The 20,699-nt window shown below is 48.6% G+C and overlaps 1 protein-coding gene across 12 annotated transcripts in view; it reads left to right on the top strand.

The window, feature by feature from the left end:
- Tnc (tenascin C) overlaps positions 1-18,151 on the top strand; it is an 84,384-nt gene extending 66,233 nt beyond the window's left edge. For all 12 annotated transcript variants that reach the window (XM_078048061.1, XM_078048059.1, XM_078048062.1 and 9 more), the window contains 11 exons: positions 778-900; positions 1,924-2,067; positions 4,144-4,263; positions 5,808-5,951; positions 6,661-6,791; positions 8,907-9,039; positions 10,387-10,538; positions 11,329-11,425; positions 12,322-12,483; positions 14,526-14,689; positions 17,410-18,151. In XM_078048061.1, the coding sequence (XP_077904187.1) occupies positions 778-900; positions 1,924-2,067; positions 4,144-4,263; positions 5,808-5,951; positions 6,661-6,791; positions 8,907-9,039; positions 10,387-10,538; positions 11,329-11,425; positions 12,322-12,483; positions 14,526-14,689; positions 17,410-17,520 (1,481 nt within the window). In that variant the 3' untranslated portion in view covers positions 17,521-18,151. The remainder of the gene's footprint in view (positions 1-777; positions 901-1,923; positions 2,068-4,143; positions 4,264-5,807; positions 5,952-6,660; positions 6,792-8,906; positions 9,040-10,386; positions 10,539-11,328; positions 11,426-12,321; positions 12,484-14,525; positions 14,690-17,409) is intronic.
- Positions 18,152-20,699: the final 2,548 nt, after the last annotated feature.

The raw sequence follows: 20,699 nt of genomic DNA, 5'->3' as shown, positions 1-20,699 counted from the left end.
AAAGCCAAAGGAAACTGGGTTTGTTGGGGAGATGTTTGAGGAACCGGAGCCTCCTCTGGGCCTGGCTTTCCCCACACGCACACCCAGTGCCCAGCGGGTGTCTGTTTTGGTGATGGCCCGAGGTTGTTCCCCTGGCTCTGGACCTCCCTCCTGTTCTAGAAGTGGGTTTGTCAAGGTCAGTTTCCATGTGACTGTTATTCCTAAGATCTCGGACTGTACTTGGCTTGGCCACAAAGTCCTGTGATCCAGAAATGTCCCTCAGAGGATATTGGTTGAAAAATGGAGCTTCACTTTGGTCCTCTGTGTAATCGCTACCACCGCAGCATCTTCTCAGGGTTTCTAGATGAGGGAGAAGCCTGGGATCGGTTGCAACAAAGTGTGCACGGGTCAAGCCTTGGCATTATTTAGTAAAAGGAAGTAGAAAGCAAAGATTTGAAAAACAACAACAACAAAAAGCTAAAAATCAAACCAAAGGGGGAACATATTACAATCTTTTAAGTCACTCCCCACTTCCTTGGAAGGCACTGGAGATGGTAACTGTCCCTGTGAATGAAAACTGCACCACGGGCCTGGGCCCTGTACCTGGAACGAAAGGACCACTCTTTCTATCAGTCACAGCTGGATCACAGGTCACCTGCCCTCCATCCTAATGGCGTGGCTCCAATGGAAACCTAGACTCTAGACACCAAGTCTTCCTAGATCCAGAATCCAGGATCAAACATCGTGGGCAAGTTCACTAACTGTTTCTGGGTTTCTCCTGTGTTTCCTTCTTGACAGCCATGGGCTCTCCAAAGGAGCTCATCTTCTCAGACATCACTGAGAACTCGGCCACTGTCAGCTGGACGGCACCCACTGCCCAGGTGGAGAGCTTCCGGATTACCTACGTGCCCATGACAGGAGGTAGGGGACTCAGAGAGGGGAAGGGCTGCAGGAGCCTGGAGGCTGGGGTGGGAGAGTGAGAGACCCTAAAAATTCCCATCCCCCAAACATTATTAAAAAAAAAAAAGAGTCCTTCCTTTATTTTTGAGACCATCTTTTGTGAAGTCCTACAAAATCCTGGGAGGGGGATCATTTTATGAAGATCCTCTCCAGCTTTGAAATTCTAAAGTATCCTAAGAAATTCATTCTCAGTATTGTTTGAACACAAGGACTTTTTCTCTGTGAGCAACTCTTCTCTGACAGGCTGGCTTGGATATGTGCTGAGATTTTGTCCTTGGGTGCCAAAACCTGTCTGTCTCAGTATAGGACGGGGAGTTGTGGCTTGGCAGAGTTGCAAGTTCCAGTTCAGAACGTGGATTTTAATAAAGACCTCAGTGAAGTCTGTAGTGAGCTCTCTGGTACTGTAAAGGTGTATAAAGAGGGGATAGTCAGTCACAGGAGAGTCATAGCATCTCCATGGGGAGTTTGACCAGCCCTGAAATTCTAAAATAGATAAATTCTGAACTTGGTAATAAATACAAGAGCACAGGCTTGACTGTGACCATCTTTACATCATCAATAGCATGTCTACTAACAAGGGAGTCTCCATAATGCTACTTAACCCAAGAGAATGGGTTATGGAGTTCAGATGGACACTACAGAGTGAGCTTTCCATATGCCTCGTGGGAAAAAAATGAAATAAAATTTATGCCACATGCCAGCTCTCTATGGAGCAGAAATTTGCCATTTTTAGTACATTGTGACTTCATGTTTTTCCCCTCTCCTGGCTTGTTTTTTGGCATAGTGCACCCACGGAAAAAGCAGGATACGAAAAGTGAGGCCTTTCCCCCACTCCCTTGTTCCAGAGAGTGGGAGAAAATGAAGGAGAAAATGGTATTCGATAAAGACAGAATTTCACTTCCCAGTGGGACAGCTGTTCTCTAGGCAACCGTGAGTGTCGGTCCCTGAGGCTCACTGTTCCTGTCTTGTCCTCCCGTGGTCCAGGTACACCCTCCATGGTCACTGTGGATGGAACCCAGACCCAGACCAGGCTGGTGAAGCTCATTCCCGGGGTGGAGTACCTGGTCAGCATCGTCTCCATGAAGGGCTTTGAGGAGAGCGAACCTGTCTCAGGGTCGCTCACCACAGGTATGCTGGGCGTGGTCCTTCTTTCTCCAGGGCTCTCTTGGCTGTGCTCCTTCCTCTCTTGCCTTTAGCATTTTTGGCTCAGGACTCAGCAGCTGTGGGAGGTTTATTTATGAAACCCCAGTGGGACGTGGACTGGGTTTGGAGTTCCAAAAGTCTCATCTGGGGCCCACCTCTGGCCTCTCCTGAGGTGGGTAACCTTAGACGCATCCTTGACCTTCCCAGGCCCCTGTTTCCTCAACTGTTGTCGAAGAAGATGCCCAACTCTGGGGGTCATAGAGAGCTGGCTTGAAATCCCACTTCTGTCATTTACTGGCTACGTGAGTTAGTTTCTCCGAGGTCCCGTGCCCTCTCTCTACTGCTGCTTCCTCCTTCCTCAGATGAGGATGGAGACTTCAGGACACGGACTTCAGCAAAGAGCACAGTGAAGTCTGTCTTAGGTCTGTAAGGACCTGCAGGTGTGAGCGATTGCCAGGTCACTCGCCGCCTCCCTCCTTCCCCTGCCTGTTGCCATGGGGACAGCCCTCTGAGCAAGTGCCTCACACAGAAACAAACTGGTGACAGTCATCAGGTAGCCACCCTCTCTTTTGGCAGCTCCAGAATTCTGGAAACTGCTGCTGCTAACCCCTTTATATTTAATGCGCTCAGCCATTTTCATCCCCACTTCCCAGAGGAGAGGTGGGGAAGGTACCAAGCCACAAAACCAGTAAACGTTGAAACCAAACTTGAACCTAGGTCATCCAGACGGCAAACCCTGTATTATAAAATAAAGGCTGATTTTCCTATGAAAACCTGAGTTGCAGCTGTAAAGGGGAGAAGTAATGAATGGCATTGAAGGAGAATGAAGTGGAAAATCTCTCTTCCGACAGCCATGTGTCTAAACAATTTATCCTTTGAGATATGAGCAATTATCCCGCCCAATCCACTAAGGGATCCAAAGAATGGGCCTTGTAGGAAATTTTAAAAATATCCTAATTGCCTAAAAGAGTTGATGATATGCAATTAAAACGTCCCTTCTGAAACCAAAGTCCTGTCCGCCCTGCTGCACGGGCCTTTATTTTCCCAAAGAAATCCTGCTTTCACCGATCGTTCCCAGCAACAGATCGCACAAAAGCTGGGTGTGTTTCCTCCGGAGGCCCCTGTGGTCATCACGGGTCAGAGGAGACTGTGTGCACCACCGTGACACAGGAAGGAACCAGGAGTGGACAAGGCGGGCTCCCAGATAACTCTGCCACCTCCAGTCATGTCATCCCTTGAGGCTCAGGTGCCTCCTCTGTAAAATGGGCACATGGGAGCTGCCCTTGTCCCCCCTGGGGGCAGGGCAATTGAGAATGAAGAGCAAGAGAGAGAGGGAAACAGGAAGGGACGTGGGGTAGGGAGAGTGGTCAGTTAGAAGAGGCCCTTTGAACGTCCTTTCTCAGGACAAGTTATTTGAAAGCCATACCTAATTTAACAGATTCATAATAATCACCATCGCCGAGGCTTCTTTAGCCCATCGTCTGGTTGACCCTAGAGCAGCCCCCCTTTGACAGCTGAAGAAAGTGACGTCTGGTCCAGGGAAATGACCTTCCAAGGGCACAGAGGCACCAGGCAAAGAAGCCACAATAGAACCTGAGACCAGCAACCTCCAAGGCCTGGTTCAGTATTACCTAGAAGCCCTGTCACCAGAGATGCCACTCAAAGCCCCGGCAGGCCCCAGACAGTGTCCACCATGCAGTCTATAGGTTCCTTTCCTGGGAAAAGGGGTGTGAACTCGGATCACGATCCCTGTCGCCCATTCAGCACTTTTCAATTTACCTTTCCACCCATTATATGTGAAAATCAAAGTAACACTGAGGAAAGGCCAGCCAGAATTATTATCCCCAGTTCACAGGTCAGGAAACTGAGGCCCAGGGTAACAGAGCCAACAGGGGAGGAGTCTCAGGGCAGCCTGGTGCCAGCTCAGGACTCTGAACTGGTCCTGCATCTGTCACTGTGACTAATGCCAGGAGTCCTTAAGCAGAGCGGACGGCAGAGCAGCTGGGTTCTGATATCTTCCCCAGCGTGACCGGCACCTCCTCCTCCATCTTTCTTTTGCAGCTCTGGATGGTCCATCTGGCCTGGTGACAGCCAACATCACCGACTCAGAAGCCTTGGCCATGTGGCAGCCGGCCATTGCTACTGTGGACAGTTATGTCATCTCTTACACAGGGGAAAGAGGTAAGTGCTTGTCCAGGCCCATCCTCACACCGAGAGTGTCTGTCTTGCTCCAAACTTCCCATTCTGCCACTCCATGCCACAATTGGGTGAAGAATGACAAAAACGCATGGGTAGACTGGGAAGGCCAGCAATGTCCCCATGGTCCTTAGCTGCAATCTCAAGAGGGTCCGGCAGATCCAATCCCAGCCTCTGCCTGTTTGCCTCGCCCCTTCCTCCTCTGCGGCTGGAGTCTCTGCCTCTCAGTGTGAGACAGACACCCCCTCATCCTCTGCAAAGCAAGAGCCCAAAATTTAAAACATTAAGCAGACCATATCAGGTGGCACCCAGGGTGGGCTTCTCAGAGGCCACAGGAAGGGCCAGTGGAAGCAAGTTTTATTTAAAAATCTGAAATTATTTTTCCTTGTTTTTGCAACCACCTACATTAATTTACCCAATTGGCAGATTAAACACATGCTTAAGGCACCAGTGAACCGTGGCCACCAAAAAGTCAAATATAATTGAGAAAGAGGAGGAAGAGAGTTCCAATGAGCCCATCCACAATCTTGTAATGATCTATTGTAGAAAGAATTCTGCTATTTCAATTTCCAAGTCATTGTAACTTTCCTATTGTATGGTTTGTTCTTGTTCTGCTTTGAGCGACAGTCAGAGGCGGCACCATAACCAGTGCCTGGGGCCATTGTGAGTTTTCACTGGGCCCTGGCACCGACCTAAGAGACTTCTTTGTGAGGACAGAGCATAGGAAGGACAAGAGGTGGAAATTAGGGTCTATTCTTGTTATGCTTTAATTCTTATTCCTTGTGAGCAAACTCCTCCAAGACAGGGAAGATGTGTTGTCTCACTTAAAATTAATAAGAGGACAGTTCACAGGAATCATGGAAAATATGGATCCGGGAGTAACAGAGTAACAGAGGGAATAGCAGAGGTCCTTGGCATGAGTTAAGGTCACCATCTTGTCCCACTTTGCCAGGGACTTTCTCAGTTTCAGCCTGAAATTTCTACACCTGGGAAATCCCTGAGTCCTTGGCAAACCAGGATAGCTGGTCACCTGTGATTAGGCAGGGAACGTGGTTTGGTTCCCACCATTGGTCAGAATAAGCCAGTGGGCCTGAGAGGTGGTAGGTAACCAGGCTCTGATGTCTGTGATTAGTGTGATCCTTCAACCTTAAGGATTTTGTGATCCTTGATGATAAAATATTTGGTAACTTATAATAGGATATGTGAGTAAATGAAAAAGAGAAAGAACAGGCAATGGACAAGCTAACATTGGATCGTCCGTCAGCTTGGGGACATTGCTGGTAACTGTCCTGTAGCTTGTTCCTGTATCTCGGTCACAGAGATGTTCCCCAGTTCCCCTTCTTCCAATGTGATAAATCTTTCCTAGAAAGAGAGAAGAAAGGAGGGGTCATTTCAGAAATCAAACCAGCTTTTCTGCAGGGTCACAGCAGCTTTCTGTGTCAGAAGGAGGTGGGTGAGCTGTTTGCCAAGTTCAAGGATGGCGCAGATAGCAAGAGGTAACTGCCTTGGTTTATGTATTTCATGTTCAGTGCCAGAAATTACACGCACGGTGTCCGGGAACACGGTAGAGTATGCGCTGACCGACCTTGAACCTGCCACAGAATACACACTGAGAATCTTTGCGGAGAAAGGGCCCCAGAAGAGCTCCGCCCTCACTGCCAAGTTCACCACAGGTACCAAGACACCCAGAGCTGGAAACTCCCCATTTGAGCTGCCCAACCACAGCCCGCATCTTGAGCGGCAGCCCCTGGCCAACTCTTCCTCCTTAAGTCAGGCCCTTGCAATGTGGTGACGTCAGCCCCCGTTAAATCTTCCCCGTGCCCATTCAGTCAAGACCCAAAGAAACACTCCATTTCCTTTTGAACTGAAGTGACCTGGTTCTCCCCACAAATGAGGAAAAGATTTTAAGAGGAGGGCTTTTAAAGTGGAAAAACAGTCCCCACTGGCCCTAAATCCAGCATTTAATGAGCCATGTTGCCGGCAGGGAAGTATTTTGAAAGAGAAAGATTTTTCAGGCAAGTTTTCTTAGATGTGCGCTGGGTTTTCATTCATTGAGATCTTTTTGCAAACTTCAGCAGTTGGGGAAAGGGAGAAAGTGTTCCCTCTGTCAGGGTGGAGACTGGTATCAGCATTCTTTTGGCCTCTTATTTACAAACAAGAGGTCTGTAATGGTCTCCACAGCTGTATCTTCTCCCCAAATCCATCCCAGGCCAACAGAGACCATGCTGGCCCCATGGAAACCCGGCCCTTAGGATGAGATGAACAGTAGAGAATTCTCTTTGGCAATCACACGGGTCACCAGTCAGTGGCAGGGGAAGGACCTGAGCCCAGCCCTCTGATGCTCTGTGTCCGACACTGACTGACTTGTCCTTTTTTTTCCAGACATTGATTCTCCAAGAGATCTGACTGCCACTGAGGTTCAGTCGGAGACTGCCCTCCTCACCTGGCGACCTCCCCGAGCGTCGGTCACTGGTTACCTCCTGGTCTATGAATCGGTGGATGGTACAGTCAAGGTATCTTCCAGTATACACGCAACTCCCCACTGCTGGTTGACACATGTGCATGGTTCCCAAGGTCGGGAAGAATCACCTAATACTGTGACAGGGAGCTTAGCAGCAGAAAAAAAATATTAGTAGGGACTGGTTGCTGTGTCAGTCCTTCTGAGTGAGACTCTCCCAGCTCTCTCATCTGCAGCAGCCCCCAGTTCTTAAGGCCAGCCAAGATCAAGAGCCACTCTTTAAAGATGTGAGGGCATTTTAGGGGCTAAACTCTGAGCCCTTTAACATTTTATTGAGACTGAGAGCCTCTTCTGCATCTTTGCCATATATATCATCTCCCAGTGATATCATTGCATTTCCTATTGCAGCCTATCTCCCACTCTAGTTCATTAGCTCCCGTTGTCCCCACTCTGCCCTGTTAGTGGTCTCTCTGACACCCACTTCCCATCTACCAAGATTCTGCTGACATGACATGTCTATTGTGCTCTCCCTTCTCATCTCCCTTGTCTAAGTGGATTTATACCTTATATTGCTTTGCTCTCTTAGTGAGCATCAGAAGGAAATAGAGGTAAACAGGTTATAGACAATCTGTCATATTTAGGCAGAAGAAGTCACATGACCCTCGTTCCTGGCCCTTTCTGGATGTGGTATGTAAGGAACTGATTGCAAGAACAGAGAGAGGCCCTTTATCTTCTCTGATACCATTATTCATATCTGTAAAATGGGTTCTAAGGTTCCCTCTCAGTCATTCATCCTAGGACTGTTTACTTGAACCACGAATCCCATTTCAGACTACCCTGACTGCCTAGAAGATAAGTTCACACAGCAGCTTAGAGAGCTGGCAGGTAATTGTATCCCCAAGGACTGCCGTGAGCCCAGCTTTGCACCTGACAGTTGATCCTTCCCCAGGGATGAGACCTGAGGCTCACACAAAGGTCCCTGGGTGACTGGTATTAAATGAGCTCTCACCCTAGTTTACCTTCCTGCATGCCCAACCCCAGCTTTATATGTTTCACTCCAGAAAATCAACCCAGGTCCCTGGTTAGAGTGCAGCTAGACCAGGATGCAAGATCATCCTGTGCCACTTACACCTCAAAACTCAATTTGCCTTTGGAAGAAATCAGGATAGCAAGCTTTTCCAGTTCCAGTCCCATTACTGCCTCAACTCAGCCAGCCATGTACAGAGGTTGTAGAGAGCAATGTTGTTGTGCTCAGCTTACAAGGGATGTCGGCTGAATTTCAATCTCAGGCACCAAAGTCATCTACTAAAAAGGAATTGGAAGCAAGCGAGAGGACTTGGAAACACAAGAACTCTTCTGCAAACTGAAGCCAGTCACCTCCACTAGACAGCAGTAGTTAGAGTGGACTGCACACTGTCTCTCCTGGATACCTCTGTTCTAGAAGAGACATACTGGGTCAGGTCCAGCCTGCACATGCCCCACCACTGAGCCATTATAACATTATAATCATCTCCTGACCCAAGATATCCCCAGCCTGACCTCCCGGGGAGTTTCCTGACTATGTACCTAGCCCGGCCCCAATTCTCTCTCTCTCTCTCTCTCTCTCTCTCTCTCTCTGACACAAGTAGTCTGGGATGGAATCCAGGTACCAGGCTGTCTTAAAGCTTCTCAGAAGGCTGTAATAGAGCCACAATGAGGGACCACTGACCTAACTGGTCTCAAAACTCCTGTCCCTTGTGTAATTCATCCAGCCATAGACCAACTTAAGCTTCTTAAAACACAACTGGGTTCCTGTAATTCAGTCATTCCAGAACTTTCAGACCTCTCCATTCCTTAAGCTACAAATTCTATAACTTGATATTTAAGGTCCTTCAAGGTCTGATCTTTGCCCACCTTTTCCATTGTTCTCCCAGGAAACCAACTACAGTTTCAGTAGTTGCCTCCTCCTATCACTAGAACTTATTCTGCCTTTCTTGGCCCCAGGGCCTTTTCTTATGCTGCATTGTCCCTCATTCTGATATTCCAGCTGTGTACGTGAAGCCTGGCATAGAATGGGCTTTAGTGGGTTATTGCTGAATGAATAAAAGTATACACAAGAATGAATGAATGCATCTGTTACATCCTGAAAGTATCTGTGAGCAACTGCTGTGTATTTTTCTCCTGCCCTTAGGAAGTCATTGTGGGCCCCGACACCACCTCCTACAGCCTGGCAGACCTGAGCCCATCCACCCACTACACAGCCAGGATCCAGGCGTTGAATGGGCCGCTGAGGAGCAAGCTCATCCAGACCATCTTCACCACAAGTAAGGGGATCAGGGAGCAACCAGGAGTTGGGATGTGACTTTGTGAGGCTCAATCAACCCTCCACTTCCTTTGCATTTTTCAAACAAATCTACCTCTACTTAGAAATATGTGGGTGCAGGAGGTCATAGGCATCCCAATGAAAGGAAAGGATAGCTGGAGGTAAGCACCCCTGGATTCTATCACGGCTCTGTGTGCTGTTGAGTCTGAGCAAGACCTCAGTGAGGTGCATTCAAAATCACAAATGGTCTTCCCAGCCATCAAGCTCCATGGGCCAGGATTATGGTGCCCAATTATCTGACGGGGAAATGGAGGCTCCCAGAGACTAACTGGCCTGTTCTAGGCTAGCCTGGGATTAGCGTCCGAGTGGGCTCAGATTCTCCAGGGCCAGGGAGCCCCTCCCCACACCTCCCACTGGGCATCTTCTACAGATGGTAGATGAAGAGCCGGTTCTGTCGGTGAATGAGACGTGGCATCCATTTATGACGAAGGGAACAGCTGACCTCTGGAGCTGCCTCCTGCCCTTCCACCCCCCTTCCCTAGTCATTCTGCCATACTCTGCCGAGGAAGGTGCCTCCTCTTTGCCAGATCTTAGGCCAGGTTCTGTGAACACAAAGCTATGAGTGAACCTGGAAGATGCTCTCAGGCCGAGGCTGTGGAATACCACATGCTGCACCTCGGGCGAAGGGAGAGCACAGTGAGGAGGTGGTCCAGTCAGAAGAATGAATTGCTATGACCCTAAGAACAGCCCCAAGATGGTCCATGTCTATCCAGTTTTGAATTCTTTGTGTCATATCATTACACTTGAAAACCCTCCCAGGAATTCTTCTTTTACCTAAGATTCCCAGACTCTGAATCATTAAATGGTGTTTCTAGCATCATATATCAATTGAGTGGCAGGTTCAGGACTAGGCCCTTGTCTCAAATCCTCTGAAGCGGCAGAGACATGTCCACACTGCACACTGACTTGTATTCGTCTGGGGAACTCCAAGCTCCAAAGCTTTTATGAGATTTCTAAGCCTCCTGTGCCCTAACAGAACACCGCACGCACAGGGGACCATAGGTGCCTTCCCAGACAGCACCTGGGTGTTCCTCAGCTCCTGGATGCCCCAGATAGGCCGGGTTAACCTCACATATGTCCCTTGTAGCAGCTTGGCTTTTATAATTGACAGTTTCTGTCAGCATGAGGGACGGAGGCGGCCCCTCACATCCATAATCCCTCACCTCCCAGCTCCCGTGCAAAATAGACTTTATCTCCATCCTGCACATGACAGAGCCACGGTACAGCGTGGTTTTATTGCTTCCTCCTTATCCTGCTCTGAGAGTCGCTCTTTTACCTTACTCCGCAGTTGGACTCCTGTACCCGTTCCCCAGGGACTGCTCCCAAGCCATGCTGAATGGAGACACCACCTCCGGCCTCTACACCATTTATCTCAATGGTGACAAGGCCCAGGCACTGGAAGTCTTCTGCGACATGACCTCTGATGGGGGCGGATGGATCGTGAGTGTCGCGGTGGCTCCAGAGTCCTGGGACATGAGCTGGGGGCACAGCAGATGAAGAGGGTGCCATGTCCTCCTCCCCGGGCACCCTCACATCCAGGCACATGAGGTTTGCCAAGATGGTGTCTGTCACATGGAGCACTCTTGTATTGTCTCTTTAAACTGATGAAAAGAGGCTGGGCATAAAAAATAACATGGGAAAAGATTTTCTTATAATTTATCTCATCTGAGCTCATCTGAGCCACCTCAGACAACTCTGTAACATGTGACAGTGATCATCAGACCTAGAAGTTACATTATTTAGTACCACTCAAGCACTTGCTATCTTCCAGGCACTAGACGGAGCCTGACGGGAATTATTTCAGCCCCATTACCATCTGAGCTGGGTAGTTTTTGTTTTGTTTTGTTTTGGTTTGGTTTTTAATTAATAAACTGCATTTTCAGAGAAGTTTTAGGTTCACAGCAAAATATATCAGAGAGTTTTCCTATAACCCCTGCACCTACCCAATCTCCTCTGTCACCAACATCCCACACCAGAGTGGTACATCTGTGGGAGCAGGAGAAGCTCCGTTGATATGTCACTGTCAACCAAAGCAGGGCTGAATTTCCAGTCCCTCTTTCTCAGGTGAGAACAGAAGGCTCAGAGAGGGGAGGCAACCTGCCCAAAGTCACATGACAGATTAGCCAGAGACAGAGCAGGGGACCGGTGCTGCCTTTCCACAGCCTGCTGTTCCTCCCTCCCAGAGAGAGGTCCTCCCTTCTGCATGCAGATCCGTTGATTCTGTTTGCAGGTGTTCCTGAGACGCAAAAATGGACGGGAGGACTTCTATCGAAACTGGAAGGCCTATGCTGAAGGATTCGGGGACCGCAGAGAAGAATTCTGGTTGGGTAATGTAGTGCTGCACGCTTGTATTCAGAATGCCCATTTCTGCCCTCCATGTCTTTTGTCCTAAACTGCAGTGACTAGAGGGGGAGGGGATAGACTAGAGGGGGAGGGGCTCTGGTGGTAGGAGCTCTGGCAGTGGACTCGGAGTATCAAATTCCCAATGGGAGAGACTATTCAAATGCTCTGGGTCACTAAAAATAATCATCATCATCATCATCATATGGTGGGAAAGCCAACACCAGGCCTAAACCTGTCACTGAGTGGATCATTAGCTACTCCCCTCCTGTACTCCTGTCACTGAGATGGGTTCCTCATAACTGTAATCTCACCCTCAGAACACCCATGCCAAGTGCTAAATTCCATCTTGCACATGGAAAACGGATCCTCAGAAAGCTTGGAGGGCTTGCCCATGATAATCTAGCCAACCTGCAATGTGAAGTCTCCCAGGCCAGCCCCACAACGCCATCCCTTCATCCCTCCATCCCTCCATCCTCCATCCATCTATCCCTCCGCCAGCCAGCCATGCCATTCACACTAGCCACCAACCTGCCGGCACAGAGCATCCTTCTATGCACCATTGCCTGAGCCTGCGGATGTCCATCCTGGTATCATCCGTTGCCATACATTTGCAAGGAGCTGTAGAATTTTAAGGGCACTGTCACTGCTTTATCACTTTTAATCTTCACAACACGCTAGGTGGTTGGAGGGCAAAGATGTCAACCTGATTTTACCTGAGGCTTACAACATGTTTTACCTGGCATCATACCAGCAAGGAGCAGAGCGGTTTGTGACATGCACCACTTTCAAGTACACCCTGCTGCTGCTCCCACAGGAAAGAATAAGAAATGATGGCCTGGGTCACTTGGGCTTCTTCATAACCCTTACCTATCATCCACAGGGCTGGATAACCTGAGCAAAATCACAGCCCAAGGGCAGTACGAGTTGCGGGTGGACCTGCAAGACCATGGGGAGACAGCCTTCGCCGTCTACGACAAGTTCAGCGTGGGAGACGCCAAGACTCGCTACAGGCTGAAGGTGGAGGGGTACAGTGGAACAGCAGGTACAAGGCCACCTCACTTAGAGCCTACGAGTATACAGAGACCCTCATGGTGCTTCTGACTAGTTCCTCTACTCATTCTTCCCTCACTCCTTCCTATGTGAATGCATGCATTTATTGAACTAGCAAATACTTGATTACCCACTAGAAGCTGATGAAAAACTCTAGTTGGAAAAGGGTTGGGTAGATATTTTAGTTGCTTAGACATGGAGTAAGTTGTGCATTGGACAATCAGGATTGATTTCTAACAATTCAAAACATGTTTCTTATCCATCTTTAGATGTCAGTTATACTCTGATTTTTTAAAAAATAGTCTCTCAGAGGCCTTAATTTTCATCTGATCCAGAGCTTTCCTACTCTGGGCATCAGAGCCCCTAGGGATCATGTCAATGTGTCTGATGCTGAAACAGGAGGTCTGGGTGGGGCTGAGAGTCTGCACTTCTCACAAGATCCCTAAGAGAAGACGTTGCTGGTGCTTCTGGTCTGTGGGCTATACTGAGTAGCAAGCAGTCCACCCATCACCTAAATGCTTACATCTCTTCTAAGGCATCCCTGTCACATGCCATCCAGCCTCAGCCTGCATGCTCCCCACCTCTCAAATGGCCTGTTTGTTCCTGCTCTTGTTCATAACCCTAGTTCTCATTTTGAAGTCTTCTTTGACTTAAAATGAATTTTGTGCATTTTCCTGGCTCCACATTAGAGGAGAACTAAATAAGGAAACATCAAGTACCGAGCGAGGCCTCCCGATAGCATCTTCTTGGGTAGACATTCCTTCTGCATTACCCCCATTTAATCCTCCCAAAAACCTTTCAGGAAGATGCTGTAAAGGTGAGGAAACAGGCTCAGAAAGGCCCAGTGGTTTGCCCCAGGTGAGACCATTTATGGAAGGTGGATGGGGGTGGCTGCAGGAGACTGTGGCCCAGGGTCTTCTTGGTGACAAGAAGGGATCAGGGTGAGAGTGCAGACCACCCTGTGCAAGCTGTGCCCACTTTGGGTGGCCTTCTTTTCTGTTTGTGAAAACAGAAGACACAGATGCTATGGCACGTTTCCAACCCATCTGAGCCCCGAAAGAAAACATCCGGAAAGAGGGAAGTCTCCAAACGAGGAGTTGCCAAAAGCCAGGCTTCAATCTAAGGGGGCACAAAGCTCTTTTGAGATGGCAGTTGGGTGGCAATGAGGAGAGATGCCCAGGGGTGAAAATGGTTTTATCTCTTGCATGCCTCAAAGAATTCTGACATTGTATTCTCTGGCAATAACTACCTCCCTGGTTGAAGTGGCTTCGGGCAAGAAGGACACTGTTATATGGCAAGAACATCCCCCAAGCAGGAGTGTGGCCTCTGTCCGTCTTCTCTTTGTATTTCCAGGGAGGAGATGCACACATTTTCCTTCCCTCTCCTGAGTGAAATAGAATCATATGAAAATGGGCTACTGGTCTATTAAACATTTTTTAAATAACTACATGATTAATACAGAGGCTATTTGACAATATCTAATATCCAAAGGGATGAATTATAATCATGGCTATAAAGGTTGTATGTGGGGAAAACACGTTATTATTATGTTCAGATTTCTCGGCATACTCTCTGAGCTATCTTATGTAAAGGGAATACAGAAAAATCATAAAATAACATCAAGCCTTGCACCTTCTTGCACCTGCTGTCCCTGTTGGTGCCTCTCCCTATCCGCTGTCACGACAGTGCCATGAGGTAGATGGAATCTGTGTGCTGGTCCCATTTCATACATGAGAAAGCCAAGGGTCAGCAAAAGGCTTGATTTGTGCAAGGTCACAGGGAGAGATGAAGGAGGACTCCAGGCTGGACCCCTCCAAACCACCTGCAGCCCTCTTTCTACCATATTGTGTCTCTTCAATCAGAAGTGGGTCCCGGGGTAACACTCAGGGGCCGTGCATTCCCACCTTCCCTGGGGCCGAGGTTTAAGGCCACCCTACACCAGGCCTTCTGAGGGTCACCTCTGAGTCTGCGCTTCACAGCAGAAGGGAAACGCCGGCCGGCATTCCTCAGGGGCCTATTTTTCCTCCCGCTCAGGTGACTCCATGGCCTATCACAACGGCAGATCCTTCTCCACCTTTGACAAGGACACAGACTCTGCCATCACCAACTGCGCCCTGTCCTACAAAGGGGCTTTCTGGTATAAGAACTGTCACCGTGTCAACCTGATGGGAAGATATGGGGACAATAACCACAGTCAGGTGAGTGGACTGCAGAGCTGTCAGGGCCCGGGAGGGACACAGCACAGGTCAGGCCCTCCATCCTGGCTGGGACCAGGGGTCACAGCCTCAAAGACACGACCACATGCTTTCTGCTTGTCCCCAACACAGTAAGAGATCTCAGTGACATGGCCAGCCAGCTCAATAGAACCTGCACGTTAGCCCCTGAAGATCCCAAGCAGAACCACTGGCCAGACGAGTCTCAAACTTAGAAAGCTCTCCTCTGACACAACCTCTGTCTAAACCCCAAAAGTAAAGCCAGTGAAAGTGAAGACCATCTAGGTGAAGCAGGATGACATAGATCCTGCAGAGCCCATCCCAGAGTCACCTTCAGAACCTCAGGGACACCTTGGGGTGAAGTCACAGCCTTTGAGTCCTTGTACTTTATGAAGGAACCAAGGCACCAAGAAAGGTGACTTTCCCAAAATCATGGAATGGAAATGATCCAAGTCTCCCTACTTCCAGCCCCTAGCTTTCCCCCTACACCACACACAGCTCTAGCACGACTTCTGCAATCACAGGTTTTTGAGATCCCCTTTAGAAACAGGTGAGCAAACCCAGTTCAGGCATCTCCCTTCCCCGGGGCCCTGCCTACACCAGTGTGCACCTGAAAAGGGAACACCTCGCGACACCCCCTTCTTTATCAAGACCAGCCCCTGCCCTGGCCCCTTCTCCGAGGCTGGCCCCACCCCAGGGAGGAGAGATGGGCGCTCTTGTCTCATAGTCCACACTGATCCCTGGCAACCAGGATTCCCACCAGGTCTGCTCTTGGGATCCCAGGGACTTTGCAGAAATGCAGTTATCCAAATGACACAGCGCAACCCCAGGGATCAGAGTCGATGATCCCAGGTGGGATGCTACATCCAGCTTTTTCTTATTTGTACTTTAGTTCTTGATTTGGGATATTTTTTAAGTGGCCTCCGAGATTGGTTCCTGACATGCATCAGGGATTGTGGGCTATTCCTCTCCATGACCAGTGATTTTGGTGCCTGTCTTTGGGCCTCAGTTGACTGCTCACAAGTGACACCTGTGACCTTACGTGTAGATCTTACCTTGACATAACTTCTGGCACTTTTCTAAGCACTCTCACCTTCTCTATCTCATGGGCTTTTCTACTTGACACTCTCCAAAGGAATCAGGATGAGATTTTTTTCATGCCTGTGTCAGGAGGAAGGTGAGTTCGAAGGACACCTCTTAACACTGGGTTCTTTCCATCTCATCCTATGGTGCTTCAGTGCCACTTGCTCTAAGCATTCTCCTCTTTTTTGTCACCAGGGCCCCTAATGCCAGGGTGATACAAAGTCCTGAAAACAAAACAGACAAAAAATGCTCCATGTCAGAAAAGAAAACTTCCTCTACCATCCCATTCCGCAAGGTTAGAAGAGATGACAGGAGGACACAAAGGTCACAGAGAGTTGAGTCCCGGCTCTGGCTGCTGTGTTTCCCTGTGAACTTTCTTTCCCTCTCTGGGTTCGGTCTCCACCACAACCCCAGGAGGACCTGGCTTCCAGCCCTGAACTTCTATCAGAGGAAAGAACAAGGGCAGAGGAGGGCAGCCGATGGACCAGGCTGTCAGGCTGCAGTGCCCCTGGGTACCTGAGCCATTCCTGCACATTTGCCTGTGAAATGAACCAGCTGTTCTTAAATCCCAGCTCCCTATCAGATTCAGCTCACCCATCTGGGTAAAGGCCAAAAATTTAGAAACTAATAATGTGTCTATTTCTTTCCTTCATTTCACCAGCCATTAACTTGACCAGGAACCTGTTCCCTACAGCTCTGTGCAGCTTATAGAGGAGAGAGGTCAGCTGGTGTGGAGGCTCCAGGAGTCCTGCTGAAGCTGAGGTTACTCAGCTTCCCACACGTGGGGGCAACGGGCCACATGCACTTGGTGGGCAGACACGGCCATCAAGAATCCCCACTGCAAATTCATACGTGGAACCAGGAAGCCCAGTCACAATTGTAGTTTTTTCTTGTAGAAAAAGTTTTGGCCAAAATTTCCAAGTATATTTCTCCTTCCTTGAGATTAAAGAAGTTATATTCACTGAGCCGCCACAAAGTGCTCACCCATGTGATAGCATCTGTACAAACTCTTCGTTTTCCAAGGTTGATATCATTAGGTCTTAAGATAGAAAGAAAAAAAAAAGGTAGTGAAACTGAAGTCCAGAAAGTTTTGACAAACTTATTCAAGACCATTATTTCTTAAGTGAGAGAACTAATATTTAACCTTGTCTGTTGGGTTGCAAATCTTGTGTTCCTCATATGCTCTTGCTGCTATTCCACACCAAACCTCTTTTAAAATTCTTCACAAGATTCCTATCAGTCACACACACACACACACACACACACTCTCTCTCACACACACACACACACACTCACTCCCTACACCCAGCCTCTCACTTCCGTAACCTCCAGTCATTACCTGAATTCCTGCAGAACCTACCCTAAGAATGGCCAAGTATCATTTGCTAGACTTTCTTTTTTCCAAAATGGCGGACTCAATGCAAACCCAGGTTGAGTGAAGAATTGGGTCCCATTTGGCCAGTCCCTTTAAAGGTTGCACAACACAGACCAACAGAGAGATACACAAGAGTCAGCTGTGAGGTGCCAAACGGTTGAGTCAAAGCAACTCTTTTTGTCTGAACAACTAAACAGCAAGAACGTGTCAATGGAGACCGACCTGGGGTCCTTCTCTTTTTTCACAGGGTGTTAACTGGTTCCACTGGAAAGGCCACGAATATTCAATCCAGTTTGCTGAGATGAAGCTGAGACCCAGCAACTTCCGAAACCTCGAAGGCAGGCGCAAACGGGCTTGAATTCCAAGGACAACTGGGTGAGAGAGGAGTAGGGCCCAGAGAAAGGAAAGGATTTTACCAAAGCACCAAAACAACCATCCAACCATCAAGCACGCCTGGGCATCTGGCAAGAGTCAAGCTGACCCTGACCACAGATCACAGAGAAACTGGCCTTCCCCACTCTGCGATGACTTCCTCCGCACCAAAGACGACAGTCTGCAACAGGTCTCCGCTTTGTGGTTCAATTCAGCGAAAATCTTCCAGTGGCAACAACACCCTGGTTTTACTTCTCTTGGGGGGCTCTGGGAACGGGAGTGGGGTAGGCTGTACAGTGGTAGTTTGTTTTAGAACCAGTCATATTTTACACAAAGCTGTATAATTAATTATCATTATTTTTGTTAGGAAAGAGAAAATGTGTGTCATTGGAAATTGTCCCCCCCACACCCCCCTTTATTTTCCTTTTTACATTTCATCCAGCCGAAACCAGAAAAGCAATACTGTTTCCCATTTCAAGGAGAGGATTAATATTATTAATATAATAATAATGGTGATGATGAAAACTAAGGATTTATAAAGAGATTCCCCCTTTTCCAAACACATCCGGACAGTACCTGGTTGTATTTTTTTTTAATAAAAGCACAAGTACTTTTGAGTTGGGCTGTGACTTTGCTTTTTTTTCTCCTTGACTCTGAATTCCACAAAGTTGTTGTTTTTGAACCAAGGGAGGAATGTTGGAAAGGATAGGTACAGAGGTGGTGGTTAAGTGGGAGGGAAGAGAAAAAGCAAACCCGTGGATGAGAGGGAGGAAAGCTCTTGGACAAGTTGGGAAAAATAACGACCGAAGATTTTCAGTATCAGCATTTCCACGACTAGTAGTTTATGATTTAAAAAATGCTCTTCCACCCACTTCCTAATGCAACCTAGGAATTCTAAGAAGTCCATGCACTTAGAATTGTTCTTACACAAGGGTTAAAGTCCCCAACTGCCTCAACCCCATGGTTCCCAGGGTCCCTAACCTCTCTCAGCCTCACTTTCCTCTTCCGTAAAGTTCAGATACTCCTGCTTCTTATTTCATAGGATTTCTGTGAGGGATACATTATGTCATCCATAGGAGGCTCTCAGCATGGTGCTTGATGTATATTAAGTGCTAGTAAGTGTTGGCAATCTTGATTGTCACTTTATATGGGATGGCCTAAGGATAGAGAGATACAATGCCTAGGCTGTAGCTGTTTGCCCAGTTCATAATGGAGCCGGGATTTAAACCCAGGCCTTCTGGGCTCCATGCCCTTGCTCTCCTCCAGGCCTCTTGTGAAAATCCCTCTCACCGTGGGCCATCGCGTGCCAAGGGGTAAGTCTCAAGTTGAAGTGAGGGGGCATTTTGTTTGCCTCCTTCATTTGGCATTTACATCTCTGAATTCCTGGATCTAGAAAGAATGTCTGTCTCCTTCCCTTCTTCACCTAAGCCCCCTAAGAGGAAGAGCCGAGGGTGTCCAACCTGGGCCTGGACAATGCTAGTGAAGGGCACGCAGAGCCCATGACAGCCCCGTGGGTCATTGACATCGAGCGGTGTCGTGTGAGTTACAGCCACGCTGCACAGCGATTTTAAAACAAAGGAGGAGGAAGTTGCAGTTCAGTTTCTTAGAGGTTTTCAGCAAATTGACTTATTTCATGAAAGCATTTGGGCTGATAGGCCTCATTCAAATGGAATGTGATGTCTCAGAAGTGGAGATCAGAGGAATTTATAGCTCCAGCCAGATCCTCCGCCGCTGAGTTTATCTTGCTTTAATAAATGCCGTCATGTTATATACACAATTTGCTGTTCCAGATCACAAGACCTGTTGCCTGCGACTCAGCCATAGCAACGCTCTTCTGAATGCACAAACCCAAACACACGGGCTCCCTTGCACAGGCCCCAAGAGGGAGGCTTAACTCTCCAGGGGCTGCTGACTTGGGAGTATCGAAGCCCAAATCCTACCCCATCTCCAGAACCGTGGACATACCTGTGCTGCTAAGGCAATCCCCAGAAGCCACGCAAGAATCAATTATGATTGGCAAAGAAGCCACGTCAAGCAGGAGTCCTTAACTGTGGCCTCAGGAAGGTGGTAGATGCCCCAAATGGGGACCAGGCAGGCACACGCGTGTGAGGTCCCAGCATGCAAAGCTCACCATTGCTTAACACTCCTTTAGTGTCTGACTCTGAGGCTCATTCAGGAAACTGCCTCCAATTCTAAAAAGTCTCTTGAAATTCAACTCCGCCCTCAAGGTCCAGGCCCGATGCCACCCCACGAAGCAGTCAGGAGTCTCCACTAAGAGTTCATTTCCAACTTGTTCAGGCTGTCCTCTGCGCCTCCACCACCTGCTTTCCCCCCTTGTCCCTGCTCTCTCCCTTCAAAGCCACTGATACAAATTATATTATTGGCCCTCCAACTTCTAGTTGGGTAAAATGTAGGAGGCACCAGCAAGACATTGGAGGGAGGAGACTGGGTGGGGGGAGACTCTAGGTCCTTATTTTCCACCTCCATCTCTAGCATCTCTGTGGGCTGGCGGCTTTCCCCGTAAGGGCTCACAGCCAATTGACTGTCCTCAGACCCCTCTTTCTGTCTCTCTCTGGGTGTCAGACCACTGTGCCCAACCCTTACTCCTTCAGGCCTGGGGACGTCATGGCACCTCAGCTGCTGCTAGACCTGGCAACTGTGCTGGCCCTTGAGGTTTCCCTCTGTCCTGTCCACACCTTTGAAAGTAGTCCCTCAAACTCTTCCCAGGGATGCCAAAAGCTGGCCTGCTATCAGGACCACCCAGGCACTTGGTAGCCCCATTATAACCCCCACTTTTCTTACCCATTACTAGTCCTATCTGGGTCTGGCTCCCAAAGAGGCCATTTATCGTTTAATGGCTTCATAGCATCTAGATTCTTGTCTTGCTCTAGAGAGTTTCCCAGTGGACGAGGACTCTCCCTTCCACCATGAGGGCCACAGGGAAGACACTCTTTCCTCCCACTGGTAGTCAGGACATGGCACATAACTTGGGCTTTGCCAGCCACATACCCATAGAGGGATTTGGGACTTTGAACTTGGAGCAAGGAATACAAAGCAAAAAGCCTCTGAGACTGGCTTCCCCCTGTGTCAAGAGGCCATCTGTTAGTGTCCTCTGTGACAAGTATTTATGGCAGGATAAGGGGGTCTGCCTCTAATGGTGACAAC

Source organism: Ictidomys tridecemlineatus, chromosome 4, assembly GCF_052094955.1.
Source record: "Ictidomys tridecemlineatus isolate mIctTri1 chromosome 4, mIctTri1.hap1, whole genome shotgun sequence".
In the NCBI taxonomy this organism is placed as follows: domain Eukaryota; kingdom Metazoa; phylum Chordata; class Mammalia; order Rodentia; family Sciuridae; genus Ictidomys; species Ictidomys tridecemlineatus.
This window is presented reverse-complemented; position numbering and strand designations above follow the sequence as displayed.